Source organism: Microcaecilia unicolor, chromosome 3 (genome assembly GCF_901765095.1).
Source record: "Microcaecilia unicolor chromosome 3, aMicUni1.1, whole genome shotgun sequence".
In the NCBI taxonomy this organism is placed as follows: domain Eukaryota; kingdom Metazoa; phylum Chordata; class Amphibia; order Gymnophiona; family Siphonopidae; genus Microcaecilia; species Microcaecilia unicolor.
The window spans coordinates 279,792,085-279,807,458 of NC_044033.1; the positions used below are offsets into that span (position 1 = coordinate 279,792,085).

General features: G+C 42.5%; 1 protein-coding gene across 1 annotated transcript in view; it reads right to left on the reverse strand.

The window, feature by feature from the left end:
* The window catches only part of LOC115465048 (putative methyltransferase DDB_G0268948), a 74,680-nt gene that overhangs the window by 41,414 nt on the left and 17,892 nt on the right, over positions 1–15,374 (reverse strand). The window contains exon 4 of the mRNA XM_030195451.1: positions 1,371–1,471. Coding sequence (XP_030051311.1) covers positions 1,371–1,471 — 101 coding nt within the window. The remainder of the gene's footprint in view (positions 1–1,370; positions 1,472–15,374) is intronic.

Genomic DNA, 15,374 nt, shown 5'->3' on the forward strand with positions numbered 1-15,374 from the left:
ATGCTGCAGACTGTAACAGACTGTTTCCCAAATTGTTTTTATCCTTGGCTTGTGGTGTATTGGGATAAGCCTCTGCTATTGTCCATAGGATCACCAGGTTTGGGAAGCTTGATTTAGGATGAGAGAAAAAAAAAGGTAAAATCATGTAGATTCTCCAATATAAATTAGAGAAAGCCATAGAAAAAGCAGTAGGATTTTATTAACAGAATTCTCTCATTATGCAAGCTTCTCCTTGTGACATCTCTCACTATACATACAGTATAATATAGATTCCCTGCAGGCGGGGTGCACATGTGTGAGCATGCATACGTACTCCTCAGTGCTCACCCTCCCAAATTATTCACTGATCCTGTCAGCCCCATGTCACCACCAGAAGTTTTTAGTGGGCTCTGTCCATTCTGTTATTTGCTCTCCATGATAAAAGTGCCCAGAACTCTCAAGGCAGGGTGATGAGTGTCTCTCAGACAAGGAGGAAGAAAAACTGAAACCAATCGGCTTACATGATATTCTAAGCTGGGACAGGAGAGCAGCCAGGAGAACTACAGCAGGAAACACTGGGCTCAGAGCTGACAAAAATCATTTACGTTACACGGGGAAAGGGAAAATTCTTCTAGCTTCAGCTGCCACTTCGTCCTCCCCCTCACTCTCCAGTACTTACTTCAGTGGAGTCAGCAGTATGCTAGTGGGAACAAAATGCGGACTCCGATAGGGGAGCAGGAGCCAACTGTGCCATGGAAAAAGGTAATAGGAAGCTTAGGGGTAGGGGGAAGGGAGAAGGAGTAACTACATTCCACATACATACCTCATCACTAACCATACACTCCCCCACATACCTACTCACTTTATTCACTCCTCATATCCATCGCACACTTCACAGCCCTTTCCTCACCTATCACGTAAATGACATACTATTCCTCATACAACCCACACACTTCCCCTCATCCACCTGTCGCACACCATGATCCTCCCAACCTAACCATGAATGGGAAGAGAACTTGGGAGAAGGAACATAGGGAGGGGGATGACAATGCTACCAAAGTTCCCTATGGGAATAAGGAGTAGTGAGGGCCAGCTTGAGAAAAAGAGGGAGAAAGAGGAATAAGAAAGGAGTAGAAAAGGGAATAAGGGAGAGAAAATGGAGGAAGAGGAGAACAGAGAAAATGTCATAGAAAACAAAAACAAACATTCACTCACAAATTCCCATCCCAGATGCACATGTATCTCCCACCCACAGACCACCCTTATAAACTAACATGAATGAGTTTCAGCACATTCGTGCTAGTTTATAATATCTATGTATAAAATGTCGTATACCACATATACATGCATGCAAAAGGAAATAGAGAAGTGTTTTTTTATTGTTTACTTACATCTGTTTCTCAGGGAAAGGTATGGCATTAAATATATCTTTGTATTTTGATTTGATAACCGCATATCCATTAGGATGTATGTTCCTGAGAAAATACCATACCTGCAAATGACAAAATAGAATTAAGAGGAGAGCAGCCCATGAAGTAGCCACCTAACTTCACATTAGAACAGGGCTAAGTTAATAATTTCCCTTCTCTGCCCTGCTAAAAGACTGCGCAGGTTTTCTTAGAAATCACTGTTTCCTACCATACTTGGCTCCGCCTGGTTGCTCTATCTGTGGTCTACTACATTATTTTTATCTCTCCTTCCATAGAACTCACTCATAGGGCCTCTTTTACTGGAGTTCAGTGAGGTTTTGCAGTTACTGTAAATTAGTGCCAGCATCTGCCCTATGTCTAATGCAGAGGACAGATACATACTACATGGTACTACATTACCTGCAGTGTCAGATAGCCCACACTGTCTGCTCCTAAACAAATTAATCACAGCCAGCTATAGCACCTCCCACACAGAGGAGGAGTTCAGGGATCACATCGGGGAGGGGGGATATTTGGGGAGTAAGCTGGATGTTGGGGTGGCAACAGGCGGGGTGACAGAGGACCAGCATCCTGGTCTGTGCTACCAAACTACAAGTAGTGCAGCTGCTCTTACTTCCACCTCAAGAGGAAGCAGTAAGTGCAGGTGCTCAAAAAAAAAAAAAAAACCACCAGTCAAGACACCTCTCGTGCACAAGACAAACAGCTTCATACAAGACACCACAGGCATTCTGAATAACTTGAAAAATATCAAGCAATTAGCACCGGGTACCCTTCTAGTCACGATGGATGTAGAATCATTATACAGCAACATTCCCCGTGCGGATGGTATAGCTGCATGTGAGAAGCTCCTAAAATCATCCACACTGGACCATCAATACTCACCAGAAACTATTACAAAATTAATCAAATTTATTCTAACTCACAACTATTTCCACTTTAACAATGATATCTACCTACAAATCATGGGCACTGCAATGGGCACCAGGGCAGCACCCCAATATGCTAACCTCTTTATGACTGAACTGGAAGAGACATTTCTGAATACATATCAGACCACACCCCTAAAATACTACCGGTATATTGATGACATTTTTATGATTTGAACTGAGGGGGAAGAAACTCTAAAACAATTTTACAATTCTATTAATACATACCATCCTACAATTAGATTCAAAATTGACTACTCCTCAGAAAAACTCAATTTTTTGGACACTGCAGTTTCAATCAGCAATGGCTACATACAAACATCCATATACAGGAGACCCACAGACAAATGCAGCTACCTCCACAACTCCAGCTTCCACCCTTCACATACAAACAAATCCATTATTCACAGCCAAGCCACTAGATACCACCGTATCTGTTCTGACCCAGGGGACAAAGATAGGTACCTCAATCCTGACTGCATCCTTCAAACAGAAAGGCTATAACCCCAAAATAATCCCCAAGAATATTGCCTCCTCCCTCAAAACACCCAGAGAAAATCTGCTACAGTACAATGAAAAGAAAGCCACGGACAGAATCCCCCTTGTAGTGACATACAACCCAGTGCTGGCCTTCCGACAGCCAGCCAATTTAAAACACAAGCTAGTGAGAAGCAAGCTCTGAACAGAGACCCAATCAGGGGCGTAGCTATGGGTGGGCCTGGGTGGGCCCAGGCCCACCCAATCTCAGCTCAGGCCCACTCACGCAGTTAGGCACCGAAGTGCTCAATAGCCTTTCTGCCACAGCTCAGTTTCAGCCACCTCCCACCTGCTTTTAGGCAGCCAGCAGCTCTCCCGGGCCTTCTCCTATCAGGCTCCTTCTACATGCCTGTCTAAATGTTTCTGGTTTGTTTTTTTTAGTTCGGTGCGTCGCGAGTCGGGTCCTAATGTGGAAGTCTCACCATGATTAAGCGCTGCAGCATGACTACACTGCTACTTTATGGCTAATATGCCTTTTTTTGCCCTAGGCAGTGAAGAGCCCACCCCCATCCAGAAACCCACGATCACCAATGATAAATTTTAATAATACCCAGGTTAAAATTTAAAAAAAGGTTATCTGTTTCTCATATTGGTGGGTTTTTGGGTGGGGATAGTTTCTGCAGTGCCATGGTTAAATTTTTTTTTAAAGTGTAGGTGGTTTTTTTTTTTGGAGGGGGGGTGGAGGTTGGCTCTGCAGTGCTCAGGACATTTAAAAAAAATCTTATATTTAATGAGGATGGATAGGGGATAGGACAGGGCTAATGCCTAGCTATGGGATGGATGGATGGATGGTGGGGAAGGGAAGGGCTGATACAGAGCTAAAGGGATAGATGGGGGGGGGGTAAGGTAAAAAAAGGAAGACATTATTTTGTAGTACCCCAGGAAACACTACTCATACCTATATACATAGTGCCCACCCATATTAGCTCTGGGCCCACCCAAAATGTCAGGTCTGGCTACGCCACTGAGCCCAATAAGAAGAGAATGGCACACATCCTTACAATATATCCAGCTGCAAACTATGCCAAAACATTTCACAAGATTCCACATTCATTCACAAAGGAAAAATATTAAACATAAAGGAATTCTTCACATGCTCACCAGATGCTGAAGAAGAGATATAATTTACATAGATATCATATGAAAAATGCCAGTGCCAACCAGGATCGAAATAAATAAAGGGGGTGTCAGAGGCATAGCAGGCATGGATGTCCTCACAAACATCCACATTTTGGACTGCCGTTGCAGGGACAGAGGAATAGCGAAGGAGGTCCTTCACCCATACTCTAAAAAAAAAAGACGAAAGTTTTTAAAGTTGTTTTTTTTCGGGGTGGGAGGTGGTTAGTGACCACTGGGGGAGTCAGGGGAGGTCATCCCCGATTCCCTCCGGTGGTCATCTGGTCATTTAGGGCACATTTTTTGTGGCTTGATTGTAAAAAACAAAAAAAAGGACCAAGTAAAGTCGGCCAAGTGTTCTTTTTTTCCATTATCACTTGAGGAAACCCATCTGTTAGACACGCCCCAGTCCCGCCTTCGCTATGCCTCTGAGACGCCCCTGGGAACTTTGGTCATCCCTGCGATGGGAAGCAGTTGGGGACGCCCAAAATCGGCTTCTGATTATGCCGATTTGTGCGACCCTGAGAGAAGGACGCCCATCTCCCAATTTGTGTTGAAAGATGGGCGCCCTTCTCTTTCGAAAATAAGCCTGTATAATGTAATTACATAAAACACACATCAGTTAACTAAAAGGTTTAACATTACACACTGAAAGGCTAATTAAAAAATAAACAATACGAAGAGGAAAACAACAATGTATGAAAACAAGAGGCTACATCATTAAAAAAATGGTGAAGCAGACCTTTGTACTTACAGTCTGCACAGAACAATTCAAGAAAAAAAAAGTCCACTAGAGCAGCAGTAAAGAGAGCCAACTCAAATAAAGTAGAGAAGAACTGACCATTCACATACAATATATAATACAGTGATATACCACAAGTGGCACTCTGCTTATTTAAAAATTAAACATGGCTTTCATAAACAGAAACATATGTATAAGATCAATACCTGCCAAAGAATGTTTGTATATTTAAACGTCTAGCTTTCACAATGAAATAGAAACTTATATTGAAACAGGAGCAAAATAAAATTTAAAAATACAAAATCAAATTGTGACCATATTGGTTGAAAATATCAACATGGGAACATATTAATATTAGATTATATAAAATATTTATGCTACATTTGCACATATGGAAGATTTTACTTCATGGCTGCATAAAGAATACATAGAGGGGAATAATCGAACTGCACCGGCCATCTATATGGCCGGCCATCTTTGGGGCCGGCCCCGCAAAGGGGCGGTGCCAACCGTATTATTGAAAAAGATGGCCAGCCATCTTTTCTTTCGATAATACGGTTGGGGCTGGCTAAATCACAACATTTAGGTCAAATGTTGAGATCGCCGGGTTTACAGATGGCCGGCTTCAAAAAAAGTGGAAAAAAAATCAAAGTGCTTGTGTAGAAATATGCTGTCACTTGCTTGAAATACAGGTCAATGGCTCAGGCTCAGGCTAAGAGCTAGGCCTGTAAAAATCAAAGCACTTCTGACACAAATTACATTTCACTGTAGCAAGTGCTGAAATGAGGTAATTGGGAACTGACAGGGTAGGGGGAAACCTACTCTATAAACAATAAGAAGACTGGCACCTGTGAGAAGTCATGAGCAAAGATGTTTTGGCTTCATAAAGATAGTACTGGGTCAGCTGCACCCCGGATGAGATCATCCAGGGGGGAGCTGAGGAGGGCAAAATGGCCTGTGAAGTCATTTCTTCACAGATGTTGTTCTGAACATATTTTGTTTATACTTAGAGCTTGGGAACGTGTGAAGTCATTCTTATCAACTGATAAGGGCCAAAGCTGAATAGGGCCAGAATGGTATAAAAAGGGCAGCCTAAATGGTATTAGATGAGAAGACTCCAGAAGGCTACCGAGGGCATCAGAAGGCTGCAGAGGGCTGGGGAGAGAGATCAGACTGCACCTGCTGTGTGAAATGTTGTCCCATCATGATCCAGAAATAAATGCCTAATTTGCCTGTACTGCTTTTGGTAAGATTATAATAAACTATCTTCTTATATCCCAGTGAGTCCTTCTGATTATGGAGTTTGTTAATCCCTGGACTGTATAGGAGCAGTCTGGGGGGGAATATGAGGTCAAGATAATTGGTGGGACAGTTTTTTCAGTAGTACCAGTGGGATTTGAACCAGCCATCGCTGCATTACAACCCCAGGCTGATGCTTTAACCACTTGGCCACAGCTCCACTTACTTGTATGCCCCTCCCTTTTGATTATGCCCCTTCAGGTCTCTCTCAGCCAATCACACCACATTTAGCCAAGTGGCCAAGTGGTTAGAGCACTGGTCTTATAATCCAGAGGTGGCTGGTTCAAAACCCACTGGTACTACTGAAAAAGCCAAGCAAAAATAGTTTTGATTTAGGACATCCCTGATGAGCACTTCGATTTTTTTTTTTGGGTGGGAGGGGATTGGTGACCACTGGGCGAGTAAGGGGAGGTCATTCCCGATTCCCTCGGTTAGTCATTTGATCAGTTGGGGCTCCTTTTTGAAGCTTGGTCGTGAAAAAAAAGGGACTAAGTAAAGCCAGCGAAATGCTCGTCAATTTGCCTGGCTTTTTTTTCCCATTATCGGGCGAAGCCGCCCATCTCGTGAGCACGACCCTGTCCCGCCCCCATCCCGCCTTCACTACCCTACCGACACACCCCCTTGAAATTTTGCTGGCTCTGCGACGGAAAGCAGTTGAAGCCAGACAAAATCGGCTTTCGATTATACCGATTTGGCCGGTTTCAGGAGATTGCCAGCGATCTCTTCGAAAATAAGCCTGATAGTGTATGTTTACTTTTATTGTAAAATTATTTATGTCTATTCTTTAATGAAATCTTGATTGCTAGTGCTTGATAAGGCGCTAGGTCTTTTGATATAAGAAGCATTTATCTTTATGGGGTTTTTTCATGTTTTCAAATGTGCTCTTATAACGTAATTTAAGAGCACGTGTTTGTATTGATGAACGATACACTTATTGTGCACATTTTCCCCCAAATTCTATATAGTGTGCTTAGATTGAGGTGCCAAAAATCAGCACAAATTCTATAACACCGTGCATAACTTAATTGGCTTAACAAGCTAATGAGCATTGATAACAGCAATAATGAGCACTAATTGGCACTGATTAGAATTTAGGCACACAACTAACTAAGCATATTCTGTAATGATCTGCACCAACTTCTAGCATGCGGAGGCAAGAATGGGCAAAGTTATGGGCTGGGAAATAGGCATTCCATGGGCGTTCTAAAATGTAGGCGCCTAGATTTAGAATATGGCCCAGTGCACCCAAATCTACATGCCGAGACTTACACCAGGTTTTCTTTGGTGTAAATGGATGCGTGCAATATCAGTGCTGAAATCTAAATCTAGGTGCCGATTATAGAAAATGCTTAGTCGGCACTGATTTCAGCGCCAATTTTTTAGGGCTTTTTTTGTACTTTTAATCTGATTACTACTGTATTTTTTAAACATGTAGTTTTTACATGTTTACTTTGCACCAGCATTTTGGTCTTCCTGTACCATACCCTGCAAGCAGACACCATCAGCATGAGCCATTACGGTACAATGTAAGCCACATTGAACCTGCAAATAGGTGGGATAATGTGGGATACAAATGCAACAAAATAAATAATGCCTTTTCACCATTGTTTTCACTATATCCTGCATTCAGACATGGTCAGTATGCATTTTTGCCATTGCACTTCTATGACAGTTTGTGCCAAAGCTTGAGTATTAGGCATTGCAGTTGAAACATTATATATGGATTTTAGCGGTGTCTTGTAATCCTTGTCTCTGTATTTTTATATTTAGTTAGTATTAAAATTACATCCTAGTGATGTCATTCACGCTCACTAGCACAATCTTTTAAATTTCCTGCTCAAAGCACTCTATCTCCATTTGTATCTTTTTAATGGTTTAGCAACAGAGTTTCGGTGTCAGCAATACCGGAGTTGTGTTGAGGAAAAGAGCACAAAGATCTGGAACTTTTTTACGAGCATAATTGGGACTTCTTTTGAAGTTCGTTTTGGTCCTTCTTTTTGGCAGCATACTATTTGGTGTTTTTTGCCTTGTGTAAAGTATAGTTTTGAGGTATCGGCAGGAAAAGATGTTAGCAGTAAGTTTTTCCTAGTTCATGTAGTAGCTTTCCCACTTTTTAAAACTGAGTTTGGACACTGGGTCATCTTTTAAATTGTCAGCGGGTCATTTCTGTAACTGAGGTCACTTTGTTTTATTTTGCAGAATCTTGTTGTATTTCAAACACAGTATACATATATGTGCTCTTTTTCAGCAACCTATGTTTGTGTACTGGTAATGGCGTCATTTAGTTTGGTAATGTGGAATGCCAGTTTGGTTTACACATAGTGCACCGACATGTTTTCCTTTTGGCCACTTCACATAAGCATTTCACATAAATCAGATTTCTGTCATTTTCGACAAAACATGACATTGTTGTACACATGTTGCTTTTTGGCATACATATTTTTTCATATTTTCACTCGAGCACCGTCTTTGCTGTTTGTTTGTTTAAACCACGGTTTCTTGATATGAACAGTATCAGCATTATAGGGTATATTTTGTGTTTTTACAATTTGATTTCACATTTTTTTAATGGTCTTTCCTGTTCGAAATAGGTTTCTATTTCATTCTGAAAGCTAGAAGTTGTTTAAATACACAAACATCCTTTGGCAAGTACTGATCTTATAAATATATGTTTGGATCTTATACATATGTTTGTTGATTTTTTTTGTAAGCCATGTTTATGTTTAGTTTTTAAATGCCACTTGTGGTATACCGCTGTATTATATATTACATTATGTGCAAATGGCCAATTCTTCTGTACTTTATAGTTTGCTGTCTTTACTACTCTGTTGGACCTTTTCTTGAATTGTCTCTTTTTTCACATACTATTATTTTCCTCTTTTATATTGTTAATTTAATATATATTAGCCTCTCGGTGTGTAATATTAACCTTTTCTAGTTGACTGAGAATGTGTGTTTTTAATTGTGTAATTAATTTGATGCACATTATGTATTTTGGTATTATTTTTAAATTTATGTCACTTGTGTTTTTTGATATCCAATGTAAATAAACTGGCAATGTAAAATATCTTAAAACATTTTAATTTTTAGACTCCTGAAGTAGGCCAGATAGGCCAAAACATGACTAGTGTCAAGTCTCAGATGTTTATGAATAAAAAGCTTTAGCTTGTTGGAATATTGGAACATCATCATATCATTCTTTCAGTCACCTTCACTGTGTTTTGTCCACCTTTGAGACTGTGATGGTCTTTTGTTCTTCTGTTATGACATCAACTCCCAGTATCGTCAATGAATCTAAAACTGGTATTTCTGAGTCAACTAGATGGACTTGACTCAAGGGGACGAAACTGGAGAATGTGAAAATATCATAGCCGTGGAGGATCATTTTTGATATGATGCCCAATAAGGTCATTTTCAGAAAAGAAATGTCTCATCTTTTTTTTTCATAAATAGTTTTGAACAAGGTTTTGTGATTTGTACTTTTGTCTTTTTGGTCCATTAAAAAAAAAAAGTAACCTGAATAGGTACAACATGTAGATATTCATGCCATTGGGATGTAGGAGGAGCCAGCATTTTTAGGAGACTGGTCCCCCAGACATCCCAGGAGAACAATGGGGCACCCTAGAGGACACTTCTGTGCACTTCACAAAAATGCTCCCAGATACACATCTCACCTTTTCTCCCTTATCTTGTCCCCTGAGCCCTCCAAAACCCTCTGTTCCCCACTACAGGCTACGAGGGGCTCAGAGCAAAGCAGTAGCGGCAGCTTGAGGCTGCTGCCCCCCTCTGGTGTCTACCTCCAACATAGACACAGCTCCCAGGGTTACGGAGTCTCTGTGCCCTGGGCAACGCGTCCGATCACCAGACCGTGTGTAAAGTGCCTATTATATTTCAAGATATTGAGACTTTACAACTGACAAGGCTTGAAAGGCCTGACAGTAAAAACCAAAGTAAAAACTGAATAATTGCTAGTGAACTGAAGACACCTTCAGCAGGACGGGCGTGCCTGAGAAGGAGCCTTTTGCACTGCATTTGATCAACCAGAAAAGGCAGGCTTGTGAGGAGAGCAGATTGGGGCAGCACAGTCTTAACAGAAACCACAGGAAATATATACCATAATGAATACCCTCAAACTACTCCTAATAATCTACTCCCTAACACTGATCCACTTAGCACTAACCACCCCACTTGCAGAAAACAACATCATACCCATACTACACAATCATCATAGATTGATCAAATACACCACACCTCACCAAACTTAACAACCTAAACAAAGGAAGAACACTTACATGCGAACAACCACAACAGAAGGGAAAGAAGGGCCCAAACAAACTCACGTCAACAAAGAAACAACAACTAACAAAAGTCCACTTAACACCAAATACAGAAGACCCATTCCAAACAATCCAAGTGGGCTATGTCAACTCTAGATCCGCTGTAAATAAAACAGCAATACTAACAGACTGGATCATGTCAGAAAACCTCGACCTACTCTTCCTCACTGTAACTTGGATCCATGACTAAAAGGACCCTATAATCCTAGACCTGTGCCCTCCAGGGTACAAAATCACACACTGGACCAGAAAAGAAAGGCGGAGGCATAGCAGTAATCTATTGGTCCCAAATTACCACTGCCGAGTCCATAACACCTCAACTTGAAATTGCCTCAATCAGAATCCACAACAAAACCCTACGCGATCATGTGAATTGTGTCTTGTTTTACAGTCCTCCAGGTAATTGGAACGAAGGCCAGACCAACTTCATTTCAAACACTTGTGTAACCAACTCCAATATACTAGTATTAGGAGACATTAACCTCCACCTAGAAAATGGCAACATTCTACTCACCCCCAATACCAAAAGATCCCAAGGAAAAAACCAAACAAAATCACTAACTACCGCCCAGTAGCATCAATCCCACTGGTGGTCAAACTGATGGAAAGCATGGTAACCAAACAACTTACTGATTATATAAACAAATTCACAATATTACATGAATCACAATCAGGATTTCACCCACTCCAAAGCACTGAAACAGTACTAATTTTTATTACATTTGTACCCCGCACTTTCCCACTCATGGCAGGTTCAATGCGACTTACATGGGGCAATGGAGGGTTAAGTGACTTGCCCAGAGTCACAAGGAGCTGCCTATGCCTGAAGTGGGAATCGAACTCAGTTCCTCAGGACCAAAGGCCTGAAGTGGGATCAAACTCAGTTCCTCAGTTCCCCAGGACCAAAGTCCACCACCCTAACTACTAGGCCACTCCACTAATTACCCTCCTAGCCAAATTGAAGCAGGAAATAGCAACAGGCAAAAGCATACTTCTCCTCCAGCTCGACATGGCCAGTGCGCTCGACATGGTAAACTATAAAATACTACTAAGACTCCTAGATTACTTCGGGATTGGCGGACACATACTTAGTTGGATCAAAGGTTTCCTAACCACTAGAACATATCAAGTGAAATCAAGCTCAAACATATCACCACCGTGGAAAGCAGAATGTGGAGTACCTCAAGGATCACCACTATCACCGATCCTTTTCAACCTAATGATGACCCCACTAGCCAAATCCTTATCCAACCAAGGCCTTAACCCTTTCATCTATATACATTTCTTACAAATATGATCTGACAGAAATCAGCAACGAAAACAAACTCAGCTTGAACATTATGGACTCATGGGCAAACGCATTTCAACTAAAACTCAACACAGAAAAAACACACTGTCTCATCCTCTCATCTCAATACAATACGAACAAACCCACAAACATTAACACCCCCAGATTATACCCTCCCTATCTCAGACAGCCTGAAAATTCTCAGTGTTACAATTGACCGTAACCTCACACTAGAGAACCAAGTGAGATCTACAACAAAGAAAATGTTCCACTCAATGTAGAAACTCAAACGCGTGAAACCATTCTTCCCGAGGGAAACATTTCGCAACTTGATACAATCAATGGTACTAAGCCACGTAGACTACTGCAACGGAATTTATGTGGGATGTAAAGAACAAATTATAAAGAAACTTCAGACCGCCCAAAACATAGCACCCAGGCTTATATTTGGAAAACGCGATTCGAAAGCGCCAAACCCCTCTGAGAAAAACTTCACTGGCTCCCCATCAAAGAACGTATTGCTTTCAAAATCTGCACCCTGGTTCATAAAATTATCTATGGCGAAGCCCCAGGATACGTGACAGACCTCATAGACCTACCAAACAGAAGCACAACAGGATCAACACGAACATACCTAAATCTCCACTACCCAAGCTGCAAAGGACTCGAATACAAATCAACTTATGCATCCAGCTTTTCCTACATAAGCACACAACTATGGAACGCATTACCAAACTCCGTGAAAACAATGTATGACCACCTAAACTTCCGGAAATCACTAAAAACTAACCTGTTCCAAAAGGCATACCCTACCGACCCAACTTAAATGCCTGACCCCTGCATCACAACGAAACCAAAGCTCATAATGGACATATAATAACTCTTCCTCTTTATGATTCTGTTCCTCTATATGATTCCCTAATGTGTCTGTACACACGAACCTTATTCTACCACAACATTACTGCATTTGTTCATACCTGAATTGGCGAACGCCTTAATGGTACTATGTAAGCCACACTGAGCCTGGAAATAGGTGGGAAAATGTGGGATACAAATGTAACAAATAAATAAATACAATAGCCTTTATGGGTGAAGGGACACCAATATGTGGGTACAGTAGGGTTTTGGGGACCTTGGGAGGGGTCACACTTTCCTTCACAAGTGTGACAGGTAGAGAGAGATAGGGACCTTGGTCCCCCACAGTGTAGTGAACAGACCACTACACTACTCCAGAGACCTGCATGCTGCTCTAATAGACCTGCCTAACATCTGAGGCTGTCATAGAAGCTGGTAAGTCATATTTTTATTCACATATTTTGGGGACGTCAGATGTACGCACACAAACAGATTGCAACTTGATCAGATCATTCGTCCATGCCGCGCGGCCAAGAAGAGAACTTTGGCTGGTGGGGGTTGGGGTCCCCCGCCAACACAGGTATGCAATGGTGGGGGAGGGTTGGTGGCGGAAGGGGGCTCAAGAGGGTCATGGCAGGGGGGTCCAGGGGTCAGGAACTCGGAGAGGGGTCTGGAAATCAGAGGGGGGGTCTGGAACTCGGGGGGGGGAGGGAGGCATAGGCGCCCCGTATAAAAGGCTTGGGGAGGCTTAGCCCAACCGTGACCTTCCCCTGCTGCCCCCACAAGTGCAGGGCTCCTTCCCTCCCGACTCAGCTCCCTGACCGGCAACCCGACTCAGCTCCATTCCTTTCTCTACACCCCCCCCCCCCCCCACACACACACAGCACGTGTTTTACTTTCCGTGGCAGCGGCGTCAGTGAGGAAGAAGGCACTGTGGCTCCAGCTTCTCCCTTCCCTCTTCACACAGCCTTCTCCGATGATGCATTTCCTGTTTCCTCGAGGGCGGGACACTGTGTGAAGAGGGAAGGGAGAAGCTGGAGGTGAGCCTGCAGCACTTTCTTCTTTACTGACGTCGCTGCCACGGACAGTAAAAGGGTTAAACGCTTGGGGGGGGAGGAAGGAACAGAGAGGAGGGCTGTCGGGAGGGCAGGGAGAAGAGAACAAATCGCTGGACATGGAGGGGAGGGGGAAGAGAACAGATCACTGGACATGGAGAGAAGGGGAGGGCAGGGGGAGAGAAAAGAGATCGCTGGAGAGGAGGGGAGGGCAGGGGAGAGAGGAGAATTGCTGGACATGGATGGAGAGGAGGGCAGGGGGAGAGAAGAGATCGCTGGACATGGATGGATGGAGGGGAGGGCAGAGTAGAGAGGAGAATTGCTGGACATGGATGGATGGATGGATGGAGGGTAGGGAAGTCAAGAAGGAGATGCACATGGATGGAGGGGAGGGAAAGGAGTACATTTGTCTCCTAGATTGTAAGCTCCTTGAGCAGGGACTGTCCTTCCATGTTAAATTGTACAGCGCTGCGTAACCCTAGTAGCGCTTTAGAAATGTTATAGTAGTAGTAGTAGTAAATGCTGGACATGGATGGAGTGGAGGGCAGGGAAGAGAGGAGAAAGGTTGGACAAGGATGGAGGGAAGGAAAGACAAAGGAAGGAGATGCACACGGATGGAGTGGAAGGGAGAGAGGAGAAATGATGGTCATGGATGGGGGGGAGGGAAGACAGGAAGTAGATGCACATGGATGGAGGGGAGGAGACTGAGGAGAAATGCTGGATATGGATGGAGGGCAAATTGCTGAATTTAAGGGCTGGATTGGAACACTTTGAGGGCAGATGTTGAAACTGGAGAAAGGATAGGGACAGGGCTACAGATGGTAGACAGGACGCATAAGGACACAGAAGGATGGTGGACATGGTGAGAGAAAAAATATCAAACGAAAAGAAGACACTGCATAAAACAGAAGACACTGGGACCAAAGCTAATAGAAAAACTAAATGCTCAGACAGCAAAGGTAGAAAACATTTTTTATTCAGAATGTATTGATTGGAATAGGTCAGCTTTTGGAAATGTGCATCTGTGATATTTTGCATGCAAGTTTCAATTTTTCTATCTAGTATTGCTGCATGCTGAGTCTGACATCATGTGTTTTTCATGCGTGATCAAGATGCAGTATTTGAGCCCTTTTTGTTTTGTTTTTTGTTTCACTAGGTTGTGTACTGGTGTTTTAGAGCCCGGTGTAATTATAGTGCTGCCTTTCCACGCATAAGGTTGTAGCTCGTCCTGTCCTTGGAATTAGTGCTGTTATGGTTTGTTAAGGTTATGAGTGTGTTTTTGCACAAGTTTGTGTGTAGTGTTTTGCAGTGGAGAGATTGTGAGTTGGCCTTACTGAGGTTAACCAACTAGTCGAAAAAATGTTCCCAAATCTATCTCTGGAAAAAATGTTAAATAGATGGTAGAGTATAATCGATAAAGGAGATAAATAAGTGAGAGGATTGACCTAATACAGTTCTAGGTGACTGATTGAAATATCTAATAGATGACAGGGAAGTTCTCAGAGTTGTAAACTCACCCAAACGAGGCACCACCAAAGTGAATTATGCCTCTAAGGGTGGACAAATTTCTCAATCATAGAGCTTCTCTTAAAAATTATTTAAATTTTTTGAGCAAAAACACCCATGCTCTAATGAATACTAAAATGTATATATATTCTTCTCACAAGTCTCAGAACCGAGTGAGTCAATCCTGTCACAGAGGAGAGGCATTTCTTTATTCCTTTGAAGATAGTATAAAATCATATTCAGAGTTCCTGAAGAAGTTATTCGAAACCCTGCAGAGTCAGACTCGTTATGATTTTACCTTGAA